At 45.3% G+C, this 16,136-nt stretch overlaps 1 protein-coding gene across 1 annotated transcript in view; it reads right to left on the reverse strand.

Annotated features, from left to right (window-relative positions):
* Positions 1 to 16,136, reverse strand: part of LOC144102356 (uncharacterized) — an 87,072-nt gene that overhangs the window by 12,564 nt on the left and 58,372 nt on the right. Inside the window, exons 17-18 of the mRNA XM_077635647.1 lie at positions 15,704 to 15,739; positions 7,197 to 7,341 (exon numbers count right to left, since the gene is read on the reverse strand). Coding sequence (XP_077491773.1) covers positions 7,197 to 7,341; positions 15,704 to 15,739 — 181 coding nt within the window. The remainder of the gene's footprint in view (positions 1 to 7,196; positions 7,342 to 15,703; positions 15,740 to 16,136) is intronic.

Genomic DNA, 16,136 nt, shown 5'->3' on the forward strand with positions numbered 1-16,136 from the left:
AAGGGTTGATACATAAAACTTTGTCTTTAATAATCTTGTGATGGGCTTCCTTTGTATGTAGGGTCACCCAAGGCGAAGTATTGGATGCAACAAACGCTTAAAAAATAGAGGACGTTTAAGCTTTGATAGTCGGACGCGACATCGTGTTGCATAGCTGGCGAGGAGTCTAGGGAACGTCATCGCCCGTTCGGGGCGGCAAATTGCCCGGTTCGTAAAAACGCTCGGAGTCTCTAGGAGGCCTCTCAATACACAGACGCTGTTCAACACTAGCACTCGTAGACGGTTGCGGTTCCATCAGACCTGTTCAGAAACGGACGACACTACTCCGACTCAGGAAGATCGATTACGCGCGCGCCAACTGCCGGACCAGCGCCGTGCTTGGAGAAGGGGGTTTTAGCGGGTCCCATACGATGGCGCTACGACTGCACACCAAGACCGGAGGAAATTTACCGGAAACAGGCCGTGGACCGGCATACCCGAGCTACGGTAGAGAAAACTGGTGTCCCGGAATAGGGACACCACATAATATCGTGAGGGGATGGCCCTCTAGGGGTCACCTCCTAAACAAACGAGCTCTCTGCATATATAATGTTTTTCACCGCCACCACCCTCTGAAAATGGTTCGGTTTGGTCTGGTTTAGTTATGGGGCTTAACGTGCCGAAGCGACTCATGCTATGAGGGAAACCGTATTGAGGGGCTCCGAGAAATTTCGACCAATTGGGGTTATTTAACATGCACTTACGTCGCACAGTACACGGGCCTCTAGAATTTCGCCTCCATTGAAATTCGACCGCCACGGCCGGGATCGGACCCGCGTCATTCGGGTCAGTAGCCGAGCGCCATAACCACTGAGCCACCGCGGCGGAAGCGCTTGTTAATGGCGTCTTGTATGGAATGCCATGCCTGTATCAGGGTCACACGGAGGTACTGTATAGTCCACGCTCTACAAAATCCTTTATAATACAGTTGTTTCTTTCTGCCCCCCCCCCCCCCCTCCCCGTCATGTCACCTTCACCTCCGCCAATCGGAGAGCGCGGCTCTCCTCCCTCCCTGCTCCTCTTATCCACTCCACTCTCGTTCTGGCACCTGTTCCTTAACAAACGGCGCGGTGGCTCAGTGGTTAGGACACTCGGCTACTGGGAAGGAGTACTGGGGTTTGAACCCGGCCGCAGCGGCCGTGTTTAGATGGAGTCAAAACGCAAATACCCACCGCGGTGGTTTAGTGGTTAGTGTGCTCGGCTACTGACCCTAAGGACGTGGGTCCGAATCCAACCGCGACACTCGTGAGCGAACTTTGGTGAGCCTCTGTGCATTCCTCGAACACACGGGCTTGACGTACCGTCTGTTCTCCGTCAGGTAGTTACACGCAGTGACCGAACGCTCCGCGAGTTCTAGCTTGAACAATTAATAACTGGACGCCCCACTCCAGTTGTAACCTACACAGTGCTGTGCGCGTGTGTGATTTAATTCCTCTTAAATGAACTAATCACGCGCACAACCTGGACACATTTCTTATTGTGTAAATAGTTTGTACATATTCCTTCTCCCCCGGTCCTCTATTCCTGTCCCCTCACCTCTTTCATTTCATTTCTCCATTCTGCCTGCTGTCCTTTATTTCCGCTGCCCCAGCTCAGGTGCTTCAGTATCGATGGCAGATGCCGGGGCTAGCAAAAATCTTTTCCGTCCTTTTTACTATTATTTTTAATAAAACCACTACCACCACCACCGCGACGGCGGCGTTTCGATGGAGGCGAAACGTAAAACGCGCCCTTGTGCTGTGCGATGTGTGTGCGCGTTAAAGATCCTCAGGTGGTCGAAATTATTCAGGAGCCATCCACTATGACACATTTTTCTTCCTTTCTCCGTTCTTTCCCCTTATCCACTCCTTACATCATGGTTCGGGTGTCCACCGAGAAAAGTGCGACAGTTACTGTGCCATTTCTTTTTCTCAAAAGCCAATTTTCATTTTATACCCATAAAATTAGCTGTAGTTTAACTACCGCTGAACCTGGTTAGAGAGCGAAAGCTGTGCTGTATCGGTCAAGTAGACGTTGCCTAGCGTCTGTAACGTTGAGTGCGTTCCGCACACTGGACAGCCAGCGCCCAACCTACCGCCCTGCAAGTGGTACTTCATCGCACAAGGTTGGACGCCGAATAAGCGATGCGGTCTACTCTACCACCCTCTCCCGGGGAATCGAAAGGTCAAAGGTCATGTAGTGCAACACCATGGTTTGACCACATAAGGTAAGGTCTATAGCCACATTTGACTTTTGGCTCACTTGAGGGTCAACCGGCAACGCACGGCGAAATCGGCCTTACTTAGCGTAATGAAGCTTTTGCTTCAAAAGGCACCCGTGTGCTTTGCGATTTCGGTGCATGTTAAAGATACCGAGGTGGTCGAAATTATCAAAGAGCCCTCCGCTACGGCTCCTCTTTTTTTCTTTCCATTTTCAATCCCACATTCCTCCCTTCTCTCATGGCATGGTTGAAATATACACCAAGAAGTGAGAACGTTACCGCGCCTTTCATTTTGTAGTAACATATTTTCTTTCACAAAAGGGTTCATCCCGACATGGACACTTTTTTCGTTAGAAAGCTGTTCAATTTTTGTCGCTGTAACGAAGAAGGTGCATATGTCAGGATGAAGCCTGTTAAGCAAAAAAAAATCGAGATCACTGCGGCAACCCCCATTGCAGTAATGCGAAAACATTGACGTCTCCTGGGTACTCGCTGCCTCTCCTTTCTTTTCTTTAATTCGTTTTTCCTCTCTCCACCTCTTTTTAAATGTGGTCTTGAAGTTGAAGGTGCACTATGCAATGGCACAGACGGCCTAAACATGATGCCACACGCCCACACAACGCGCAATTAAGCCCCACGGCGTCAGCGCGCAAACACAGCATCTGCACGCGGCAAGGGGAGAGAGTAACTTGCTTACAAGCGGTGCGCCGAAGCTAAAGGGGCGGTATAATAATAATAATAATAATAATAATAATTGGTTTTGGGGGGAAAGGAAATGGCGCAGTATCTGTCTCATATATCGTTGGACACCTGAACCGCGCCGTCAGGGAAGGCATAAAGGAGGGAGTGAAAGAAGAAAGGAAGAATGAGGTCCCGTAGTGGAGGGCTCCGGAATAATTTCGACCACCTGGGGATCTTTAACGTGCACTGACATCGCACAGCACACGGGCGCCTTAAGTTGTTCTTTTGGTGCGCCGTTACTTCGTGCGTCACACGTGATCGTGACGTCACTTCAGCAAACCGACAATGGCGTAGGAGCGACGCGTCGAAGCGGACGGGGCTTTATACTCATTTCACGTTTGGCGTGCATCGCTTCGCGCCGCACCGTTGCACCATTAATTCCCTTAATTCACCCTTAATTGACCTTAATTCTCCATTAACACCAATAATTCTTCCTTAATTATTCATTATTAACCATTTTTTCGCCATGATTCTACGCTTAACACATTTCATAAATCATTACTTAATTGAATGTATTTCGATTAACTGCGCATTTTCCCTCGCTGCCTACGACTCGGAACCAGATAATTCAATCAGAGGCGTGCTCTACTGTGCATACAGCTACGAGACGGACTTAGACATCTTTAACGAGTAGAAAACTCGTAACCCTAACCTTCCCATCGCGGCGGGACGGTGTTTGGGCCAGACTCGATCGTCACTTCATGATTACCTTTGCGAACACCACATTCCCCTGCTACGTCGGATATCTGAACTTCACACTCGAGGTCTTCCCATTTCGAAACAGACTGCAGGCGTGTTTTAACTGCCGCAAAACGGGACATCGAGCAGACGTCTGCCCGTAGCCAAGGCACCCAACCTGCCACAGATGCGTCATGGAACATGTGCCACCACAAGAAGGACTGGAACCCACATGCCAAGCGGTAACCATAGTGTGCGAGGGTGCACATCCGACCAACAGCAGGAGCAGCAAGCACCGCTTCATAAAGAATCGCAGTGGCAACTCGTCTCATCAGTCTCAGTCGAGCTCAAACTCCTGCTCAAGTGCAGACACAAGTGCCTGAGAGCCAGGAGCGTCAGCGAGCCAACGTCCCCCTCGATCACGGGTCAGCAGTCGACCGAATTGGGAACCAAGGGAGGACTCTTTTCCGCATATAAGTGGACGCAGTGGGAGCGCAGGTAGGACCACATTCTCATCTCGGAGGAGCAGCTCTCAGACCAACTCCAATTCCGGAGCTGGACAGACAGACCTGCCAAACATTCGGCGTGGAAAACGACACTTACCGACAACAAGCAACGCCAACAAGCATCCGACCCAGAGGAAAGGGAGCTGGCAGAATTAGTCGAACAGCGTGCGTCAATACATAATCAGGAAAGCGCCTTCATCTCAGCCGTGATATCGGGAGTTCACAGGAATCTCCAGGCAGCTGTTTTATCAGAAGAACTATATTATTTTTCTCCAGGTTCTAACTCCCGCGTTTTCATCAGAAATAATAGCAGATATACTCTATTTCGAGTTAAGTATTTTTAGGTTTGAGTGGCATGAAACAGCACTGAACTAAGGCTGTAGCATGCAGGTCAGAAGGAAGCAAGGGCAAGTTTTTATCCATTGTGGCTCCATGTTCTCTACGGAGCTTGGAATGCATGGAAAGTGTGGGTACCACTCGCTACCAACGACAACTTAAAGAAATAGCGCTTGTTCAAGAGGCTCATATGAAATCTTTTAAAATGAGTTACATTTAAAGAAAATCACTATGACCGTCCTTTACAAATATCGGCTATGCATTTTAACTGTGCCTATAGCTACCATAAGCAAGGGTGGCGCTAGATAAAGTTTATATTTTTATGAAGGACAACATTCTGGTGCGAAAACAAATATAATATTTTTTTGTCCCTACTGAATTCAGGTAGTGATACCGCGCAGAAAATGAAGGCAAGTGCATAAATGTGTAACAGTATTATAGTTCTAGCGTTAGGTTGCAGTAAAACAATGTCAGTGTCGTTTTTACTGCGAGGTAATCCGAACGAAGAAGAACAATGAACACTGATCCAATGTAGCTTTATTAATGCTTTGTGCTCAGTCAAATAATTTGAGTGCTTGACCTCCATGGCGCATCTGCCGTTGGATTTATTGGCCTGAAACGTAAAGAAGCAGCTACGTCTGACAATGCGCACCGACATCATCATGTTTGCACCATTACAGAAGTGGCAACCTTGATCAGAAGAAAGAACTTAGTGACATGCAGTTATTAGCACTTAAATTGGGCCTAGTTGGTGCATGATAATAATACAGATTAACGATGTGCGCAAAACATTAGACGAACCACGTACACGGGAGAAACACAAGGACTGGCGCCAGTCCTTGTGTTGTTCCCTGGTACGTAGTTCGTCTAATGTTTTGCGCACATCATTCATCCGCATTATCGCCATGCAGTAAATCTGAAGCGAAATGTGCCCGAATCGCTACTTCTCTGAACTTCAGTACGAAACAACTTCGGGCTCTTAGACTGAATATAAGCAGACGACTTTTCTGTACACGTAGCATTAAAATCATTTCGACTTTCCTAAGCTAATTACGAGGAAATGCGGACATAAATTTAAATACACTTTGGCGACGAAAGGCTTCGACTGAAATGCATCCCTCTGATCCAAATACTTTCCGCCGAAATTATAAACCACAAGGACAGTAACTGCTTACAATATATTCTGAAAATATGTGGAATAAATCACGTGAAAAATTCTAATCGCAAAAAGATCTTGGTCTCTCTGCTAGTCCTACTGTCATAATATGACCATTTCTAGCTACCAGGGTCACCTAAACTGAAGCGATGCTTTTGTTTTTTTGATCATTTTGTAATGTAAATGCACTGACACATTTACGATTAAGGTGGATATTTAAGCAATAACTGTGTATTCTGTATTTACTGCTCTAAAGCCAACATTGCAAATTAAACACAAACCACACTGTGGAATCAACGGGTGACGCAATCAAGTCTGACCATTCCGTCCCCCTTATAATTTATGTTCAATTTACGGCAGGCATTAGAGAATTTCAAACACCAAGGTCTACGAACTTGCAATACAATGAGCTTAATACGTTTGCATCCCTGAATGATCTTCCTTTCAACTACCAGCCCGAGACTTGCCGCTTATTTAAATATTTAATAATATTAATAATCCTGTGTCTGGCTAGCTCCCGTCGACAATATAGCCGTCCAGTAACAGTGGTGACAACGACACACACACGTAATGTTCGTGCGGCCACTACAACAAACAGGGCAGGTGACCTAAGGCTCATTTTTCATGAAAGGGGCACGCTGCATGGATATTTTGTGTATACCACAATAGATTCTGAAAGGTGCGCTCCACTTTAAAATGCCTCCGGTCCATCAGTTGCAAGTATTGTTTGTAACATCAGCATGAAATGTAACGCAAAGTGCGTAAGCGAAACACCAACACAAGGGCATGAAAATGTTTTCAGTGGGAAAACAAGTACAGCCGGATATCCGTTAGCATTTCACACAGCAGGTACGGTGCGACTGAAGTGTGAACCAAGTTGAGTTGTGTTCAGTTTTGTTCCATTAAAATCTTCTTGTTTTGATGTTCCCGTTACAAGTGCCTTTTTCACGGTTTATTAGTGTTTGGCCTTACATGCACTCGTTCATACTGTAGGCTTTCCATTACTCTAAACAAAGTAAATTTAGGATACATTCGGGGGCTGTCGAGGGAATCCCAGTTGCGAAAATTGCTAAATCACACAAACTTAATATCTGCTCCTCAACATTTGTGCCACTACAATGCGTAGGTCACCAAAACGTACCGTAGTTGGATGCTGCGAAGTGTGCTGGAATGCTCTTATGAACGTAGCTTGCGCTGCCCACGTACGCTGGAGCCGAATCTAGACAATTCTGAACTAGCAAAATATCGTTCATGACTCCAAGGGCTCATTAAAAATTCTCCTTGACGACAATGTGAGGTCACGCTAAAAGAGTCATGTGCAGGTCACCACCTGATAATTCAAGACAAATGCCAAATAGCGGATGTTCTGTTGGCGCAGTGCCTACGGCGGTGCCACCGTAAGACGGTATGCGATTCAGAACTCACGAATTCTGCAGTTTTATACACATATCTCTTCATCACTACATACGACTATTGCATGAAAAATCTGATGAAAACGTCGAATATAGGCGCGTATTCTAGTGACTTTCCGCATACTTACATGTTGCTCTTGTTAACTGCCTGTACATAATTGGCCCCACGAAAAACACGTTGTCGAATATAACTCTGGTGCCCCTCAGTATGTTGCACATAAGGTCTCGGATGTTATCCAGTGGGGACTTATCCATCCAGTCTTTGACCATGCACTGGAAAAAGATAGGTCACATCAGTGGAAGATTAAATAAGGTTTGGTTTCACTTATTGGGGTTTATCGTTCCAAAGCGGCTCAGGCTATGATGGACGCCGTAGTAAAGGGCTCCGAAAATTTCGACCACCCGGGGTTCTTTAAGGTGCACTGGCATCGCACAGTACACCGGCCGCCAGAATTTCGCCTCCGTCGAAATTCGACCGCTCGGCCGGGATCGAACCTCGTCTTTCGGGTCAGCAGCCGAGTGCCATAACCAATGAGCCACCGCCGCGGTGGGCTGAGATAAAATAACTACAGAGAAAGCTTACCAGATTTGAGTGAGAACGTGCAGATTTTCGCTACTTAAAGCGGCTCTGAAAGGGGCTCTAATAAAGTTGCAGCATGGCTTGGATCTTAAAGCACGCCTCTTCATGAATACTGCCCAGCAAGAAGTTTTCTAATGCGCTTTTTAGAAGCTGAGTTATCTGTAGACAAAAATTGAATTTAGGCGTCTTCGCGCCTTTCCGTCTCCTCTCGCCACTTTTTGCACGCTGGAAGGTCAGCGCTCCTCCGTCGGTCCCACCTCCGGGAGCGGAGCTTTGTGACCTGCCGAAGCTACGCGGCTAATTGGCCGCGGCCACGGTAGCTGCCTGACGTCTGAAAGAATCTAACCAGTAGCCACCTCTCAACACGTATACGTAGATGCGAGCGACGGAGGAGGGTGCGAGCATTAAAAAGTCGCCAGGAAGGGCTCGCCAACTTTCGCGCATGATTGTGGGTCGTCTGCTGCGTGTAGAAGTGTATTATTTGGCTCTGGTTTTCATGGAAACACAGTGCAGTGATTAAGTGAGTTAATGTGCTCTCCTCGAAAGGTGTTTCAGAGCCGCTTTAAGAAGACTCCGATTAGCGGGTAGCGCCGCAGGGGGACTGCTCGCGCTAGGGTAGCTGCGAACAGACAACGCGACAACGGAAGATTTTGCTCAGGGCTGGTTGAAATCGGATTAGTTCCTAGAGAATAAAAGGCTGTTACACCGGCCAAATTGCCCTCAGGTACGTTGGACTGGCGCTCAGGCAATACGCAGTGCATGAGTTAAGACTCCGCTTTCCAAAGCTGCTCCTGAGAAAATTGCGTCTTTCGTATAAGTGGCAAAAATACAGAAAAGGCGAAACTACAGATCATGCACAGTCCTTGCATTAATTTCATTCCCTGGAAGCAGGGGAAATCACTACAAAACATAGACATAAGGCGCCTATAATATATACAGAAATCTCGATCAATGGCGAAAACAGTCGCGCGCTGCTGCAGTCCTTGGATACAAACTTTGGCGTCCCCCGTGTGAAAATAATAATAATATGCCGATAACTGCCACTGCTCAGTAGAAAGTTACTCCTAACGTATCAGTGATGGTATGTTTATAATATACATTTTTAAAGTTTTGAAAATGCGTATTTGACACCTAAATTTCCTTCAACATTTACCCCTTCAGAGCACATAGTTTGCCGAGCTTTACTATGACATTTAGAGCAAAAATTTAATAAATATAATCTCTCCTATCTTTTGATATCACCTAATCAGTCACCTATTATCTCTAGTATTTAGATTGCGCTTAGAGCACTCTAATTCTCCAGAGGTCTCACGGCGGCATGGACTCTAGTTCGCACAATTGCCAACGCTTCTTTTTAAGTACGGCTCGCAGGGCGATGTTTTAGTCACAAGATAGGATATGGAAATAAAATGTGATACCTCACCGCAATTACATTTATCTCTCGAAAGTTTCTGTAAATGCTGTTCAAAAATAAAAATAAAGAAATTGAAAGATGCTCCTTTCACTGCACTGCTACGATAAGCCACTTTTTAATGCTAGAGCCTCTGAGTTGCTTAAAAAATTAGTTTTTCTAAAAATAAAGCCGCACCCGCCGCCCTTTGATTAAACCTCGCTGATGAAACCTCGCTGTCATTATTAAAACGAAAATGTGGCGTTTTTATTTACTTTTTTGCGCAATCTTGGCTGGAAAAAGCTTCAAAAATTGTACCGTATTCGGGAATGAACTCCCGACCGCGGCGGCCGCGTTTCGATCGAGGCGAAACGTAAAGGCGCCCGTGTGCTGAGCAATGTCAGTGCGCGTTTAAGATCCCCAGGTGGTCGAAATACCAGAGTAGTTTTAGAGCAGATTCTCAGAAGGTAATTATAGATGATCAAAGGCGAAATAAACAATTGAATATTTAAAGGAACACCGAAGACAACTCGAGGCACTTATTGTTCTCGGTAGAAATGAATTATGAGGCTGTTTCCAGCATTCGCCGCAGTGGCTCAGTGGTTAGGGCGCTCGGCTACTGATCCGGCGTTCCCAGGTTCGTACCCGATCGTGGCGGCTGCGTTTAGATAATAATAATAATAATAATAATAATAATAATAATAATAATAATAATAATAATAATAATAATAATAATAATAATAATAATAATAATAATAATAATAATAATAATAATAATAATAATAATAATAATAATAATAATAATAATAATAATAATAATAATCAATCAATCAATCTTTATTTTTCGGTGCCCAGGAACAACCCAAAGGTCTTGGTGCTGGTACACCATTCACACGCACAAAATGTACATTTGTCTTCCACAAAGGAAGAGACTCACGGGAGGTAATGCAGCAGTCAAGGCGATAGAAAAAAAGACACACAAACTAGGCGCGACAGCAAGCATGAAACAAAAAAGTGAAAACAAGAAAACAGCGAGAACAGCGGTAAATGAAAACAGCTAGAACAGGCAACAGACATATAAATAACTAATAAAACAATAAACAAAGAGAATGAACACAAGAACGACCGATAACAGCCAAGTACAGCATATATCAAAATACAAACAAGAATAAAGCCAATACTAATATGAACGAATAAGAGATCTCTGAAATACAAGCTAGAAATACAATCATACACAATAAGAAATGTAATTAGTGAACGCGTTACAGACAATCAGGCGTGAGTACACAGTATTAAAGAAATAATATTAATGAAAACAAGTACACGTGATGTACAATTAAGGAGAGAAAAAAACAATATAATACCGGTGCAAACGCACAAGTGTAGTAAACACAAAATGCATGAAAGGGGAAGTTATGTATGAGAAAAAGAGTGCTCAAAGTGGAACGTCACGGACATACAATATAAAGGAAGGGAGAGAATTTTCGAATATATCAAGGTGAGGACAAAGAGAATTAAACAACTTTTGCATTCTTTCCAGAGGGGAGAGGGAGTGCAGGAGCGTAGAAACTTGAAATGGTCTGAATTCCCTTATGCTCTTTCGCGGTACACGCAAAAGGATACGCGCTAGGAGCTGAGGGCATAGAATAATAATAACAATAATAATAATAATTGGTTTTGGGGGAAAGGAAATGGAGCAGTATCTGTCTCATATATCGTTGGACACCTGAACCGCGTTTAGATAAAGGCGAAACGCTAAATCGCCAGTGTGCTTTGCGATGTCAGTGCACATTAAAGATCCTCCGGTGGCTGAAATTATTCCGGAGCCCTCCACTACGGCACCTCTTTCTTCCTGTTTTCTCTCACTTCCGCCTTTATCCTTTCCCTTACGGCGCGGTTCAGGTGTGAGCCGATATGTGAGACAGATACGGCGCCATTTCCTATCCCCAAAAACCAATTTTCATTTTTTTCTACCCGCCGCGGTGGCTCAGTGGTTAGAGCGCTCGACTACTGATCCGGAGTTCCCGGGTTCGAACCCGACCGCGGCGGCTGCGTTTTTAAGGAGGAAAAAACGCTAAGGCGCCCGTGTGCTGTGCGATGTCCGTGCACGTTAAAGATCCCCAGGTGGTCGAAATTATCCCGGAGCCCTCCACTACGGCACCTCTTTCTTCCTTTCTTCTTTCACTCCCTCCTTTCCCCTTCCCTTATGACGCGGTTCAGGTGTCCAACGATATATGAGACAGATACTGCGCCATTTCCTTTCCCCCAAAAACCAATTATTATTATTCTTTCCTGCAACCGTGACGCTACCCGCCGCGGTGGCTCAGTGGTTAGGGCGCACGACTACTGATCCGGAGTTCCCGGTTTCGAACCCGACCGCGGGGGCTGCGTTTTTATGGAGGAAAAACGCTAAGGCGCCCGTGTGCTGTGCGATGTTAGTGCACGTTAAAGATCCCCAGGTGGTCGAAATTATTCCGGAGCCCTCCACTACGGCACCTCTCTCTCCCTTTCTTCTTTCACTCCCTCCTTTATCCCCTCCCTTACGGCGCGGTTCAGGTGTCCAACGATATATGAGACAGATACTGCGCCATTTCCTTTCCCCCAAAAACCAAGTATTATTATTCTTTCCTGCAACCGTGACGCTACCCGCCGCGGTGGCTCAGTGGTTAGGGCGCACGACTACTGATCCGGAGTTCCCGGGTTCGAACCCGACCGCGGGGGCTGCGTTTTTATGGAGGAAAATCGCTAAGGCGCCCGTGTGCTGTGAGATGTTAGTGCACGTTAAAGATCCCCAGGTGGTCGAAATTATTCCGGAGCCCTCCACTACGGCACCTCTCTCTCCCTTTCTTCTTTCACTCCCTCCTTTATCCCCTCCCTTACGGCGCGGTTCAGGTGTCCAACGATATATGAGACAGATACTGCGCCATTTCCTTTCCCCCAAAAACCAATTATTATTATTCTTTCCTGCAACCGTGACGCTACCCGCCGCGGTGGCTCAGTGGTTAGGGCGCACGACTACTGATCCGGAGTTCCCGGGTTCGAACCCGACCGCGGGGGCTGCGTTTTTATGGAGGAAAAACGCTAAGGCGCCCGTGTGCTGTGCGATGTTAGTGCACGTTAAAGATCCCCAGGTGGTCGAAATTATTCCGGAGCCCTCCACTACGGCACCTCTCTCTCCCTTTCTTCTTTCACGCCCTCCTTTATCCCCTCCCTTACGGTGCGGTTCAGGTGTCCAACGATACATGAGACAGATACTTCGCCATTTCCTTTCCCCGAAATCCAATTTTTTTATTATTATAACCGTGACGCTCGTCCGGCGGCGAAACACGGAGTTATTACCCAAACATTTCGTGGAAAATACTCTTGTCAGTTCGGTAAATTCAAACCAGTGGCGTCCATACCGAAGCGAACGTTTTGGCATTATTTCGGAGTGACTGGCGGTGTAGAGTAGCCTGTGGGATACGCGTTTAGAAATCATTGTCCACAAGTGTTTTTTTTTCATGCGAAACCCGCAAGAGTAGGCTACCTGTATGTTTCGTCTCATGATCTTTTCTAGCAAATGGTAGTTCTACTTTAAACGATAGCTTTACTACTCCAGCCAGCAAGCCATTTCGGCTCGTAGCACTGTGTGCCATATGCGTGGCCCACGAACGAACTTGAGCCGCCGTTGCCTAGCAACACCGCAGCCGCGCTCCAACAGATGGAGCCGACGTCGACGCCGCTTCTGTCGCCGCTCGCTCCACCAGATGTCCTCCTCTGGGTTAGAGAAAGAGGTGGTGTCGGCTCGCTATGGTATATATATATATATATATATATATATATATATATATATATATATATATATATATATATATATATATATATATATATATATATATATATATATATATATATATATATGTATATATGGAGAGAGAGAGAGAGAGAGAGAGAGAGAGAGCTTTGCCTCAGTCTATAATAGTCGTTATGGAGAGCGCGAAAGAGATGCAACTACAGAACGAAGCGAAGAGACAACGCGCTCACGAGAGAACGGTCGTAACGAAGATGCGGCAAAAAAAAGAGGTCGTGTGCCACGTACCGCAGTGACTCTAACTCCGGGAGAGACCGGTTTGAGTTCTCGAGAGCGTCTGAATGAGACGCGGCGTAGACGACGCGCCGAGAAAACGAAGCTTTCGAAACGAGCACCCCGACCCACGCATCGCAGGAGGTGAGCGCATCGACAGTATCACCGGCTGTCGCGGACTTATACGGTCACAACGTGCAATGATCCTCCGCGCTCATTGGCTGCGTGTGTCCCGGGGAACGACGGGTGCGTCACGGAATCGCGACGAGTGATGTGTGTGACGGATGCGGTGCAGTGAAAACACTAGAACACTTGCTCCTTCACTGTGCCGCGTTCTTCGATGCTCGTCGCGATATGCTCGCGGCCTATAGGGCGCAAGGCATACTACCAGACTCCATCAAGACGCTATTGTGGCCGCAGGGCAGTGCGCGCACTCGTGAGCGAACTTTTGTGAGCCTCTGTGCATTCCTCGAACACACGGGCTTGACGTCCCGTCTGTTTTCCGTCAGGTAGTTACACGCAGTGACAGAACGCTCCGCGAGTTCTACCTTGAACGATTAATAATTGGACGCCCTACTCCAGTTGTAGCCAACACAGTGCTGTGCGCGTGTGATTTAATTCCTCTAAAATGAACTAATCACGCACACAACCTGGACACATTTCTTATTGTGTAAATAGTTTGTACATATTACTTCTCCCCCTATCCTCTCTTCCTGTCCCCTCACCTCTTTCATTTCATTTCTCCATTCTGCCTGCTATCCTTTATTTCCGCTGCCCCAGCTCAGGTGCTTCAGTATTGATGGCAGATTCCGGGGCTAGCAAAAATCTTTTGCTTCCTTTTTACTATTATTTTAATAAACAACCACTACCACCACCACCAATTGAACTCGGGTTAATGAGAGCCAAACCACACCCAGTTGTTAGTGAGTGTGTATTTAGAACGCACTACCCTCTCGCATGAGGCGAGCGCCTCGTTCTCCCCAGTGTTCCTTTAGTGTTTATATATATATATATATATATATATATATATATATATATATATATATATATATATATATATATATATATATATATATATATATATATATATATATATATATATATATGAAGGGACCCAACAGTCACCGAAGCCATGGTGCTTAGAGGAACGTTCATTTTTTTTCGATGTGTTATGCTTATCGGTGAGATAATATTACTTAGATTAATAAATCGCTTAAAGAAAATTACTTATAAAGCAGCAGAAAAAACAACCATGCCGCCGGTGGGATCCGAACCAACGACCTCCGAATATCGCGTCCCGTGCTCTTACCAACTGAGCTACGGCGACGGCTGTCCAATCTGCTGCTATCGTGGGTATTTATGTTTACTGGGTGCAAGCGAGCCATGAGAGTGTTCACCAGCGCCACCCTCGACCATAGCGGTGCACGTAGCACGTCCTGTAATACCGCGAGCGTGACGTGGAACGTCATCTAACGGCGAGGGCGGAAACTGTGCGAGAGCCCTCTTATGCTACCTATGGCATCAAGACTGCCAAAACCGAGACCCTCGTTAAGCTACTAGTATACAAGGGAAAGGAAATGAGGGGCCCGTTTGACAAATTTGTGAAGGGAGCCAACAGTCACCGAAGCCAAGATGCTTAGGGGAACGTTCATTTTTTTTTCCATGTGTTATGCTTATCGGTGAGATAATAATACTTAGATTATTAAATCGCTTAAAGAAAATTACTTATAAAGCAGCAGAAAAAACAACCATGTCGCCGGTGGGATCCGAGCCCACGACCTCCGAATATCGCGTCCGGTGCCCTTACCAACTGAGCTACGGCGACGGCTCTCCAATCTGCTGCTCTCGTGGGTATTTATGTTTACTGGGTGTATATATATATATATATATATATATATATATATATATATATATATATATATATATATATATATATATATATATATATATATATATATATATATATATATATATATATATATATATATATATATTGACCGTGAGAAATCATTACATCTTCACCGGGAGGTATCGTCGGTAGCTGTCGGCAAGGTAGTGGCCAGCTGGACTCATTCGAACGTTCATCAGAATAATGCAAGTGAGGTCTTTTGTTCCAACGCGAAATTGGCATCAGAGAATTGGCAATTTGTTTTGAGGAAAATGGTCTTAAATGTTTGTTAAACAAGAAAAATAGGGCGGGTATTTGTACAGTGAAGACACCGCAAGCTTGGAAGGCAATTATTCAGCAGTTCACTTGTGACCACTGGGCACTCTACCGGGAGGCCGGAGCTGGATATCTTGTATATTGTGAATATAGGGTGCCAGTGTTTTTTTTTCTAAACAGACGGCTGTGGTAACGTATGTTGGTTGGAATAGAAGGTGATGATACCAGTTACCTCACTACAACATTTTCTTACAAAGAACCAGAAGTAATTGAGATATCGTGTGTACCTAAATGCTTCTACGGCTACGGCTGACGATGAGCTCTTGGAACGAAATGAGCGGTGGCGTTTATGTGTAAAAACCTATGTCGTAAAGAACCATTGTGTTAAATAAACCACTTTTCTACTAAGAAATATACCGTCGCTACATTCATACTCACCAAGTTGTAAGATTCCAAGGAGCGCACAAATGACACCTGAAATTGTTAAAAGCACAATTAAACATTTTGACTGAGAAACTACATTTTTGACACAACGCAATGCATAAATAAAAAGAATGTGTTCAAAAAAAGAATCCATTATAATTCTCAACAAATATTGGCGTAACGACACTCCAACAAAACTCCTGAGCAAAGCAAGTCTCGCCACTAATAATATCCGTGCTGAAATCTCGTGCCTCAAGTTCGGATTTCTTCTCTTTATCCACGCAATAAAGATAGATTTGGCCCTTTACTTAGCTCCCTCACACAAATTAACTACCTATTACAAAACATTTGCAGAATTTAGTACAGTACCATTTTTATACTTACGCCTGTCTTTTTTATTTTCTTCCGCAAGTGATCAGATAATGGAATATATTACTCGAGAATGTTA

Source organism: Amblyomma americanum, chromosome 8 (assembly GCF_052857255.1).
Source record: "Amblyomma americanum isolate KBUSLIRL-KWMA chromosome 8, ASM5285725v1, whole genome shotgun sequence".
NCBI lineage: Eukaryota > Metazoa > Arthropoda > Arachnida > Ixodida > Ixodidae > Amblyomma > Amblyomma americanum.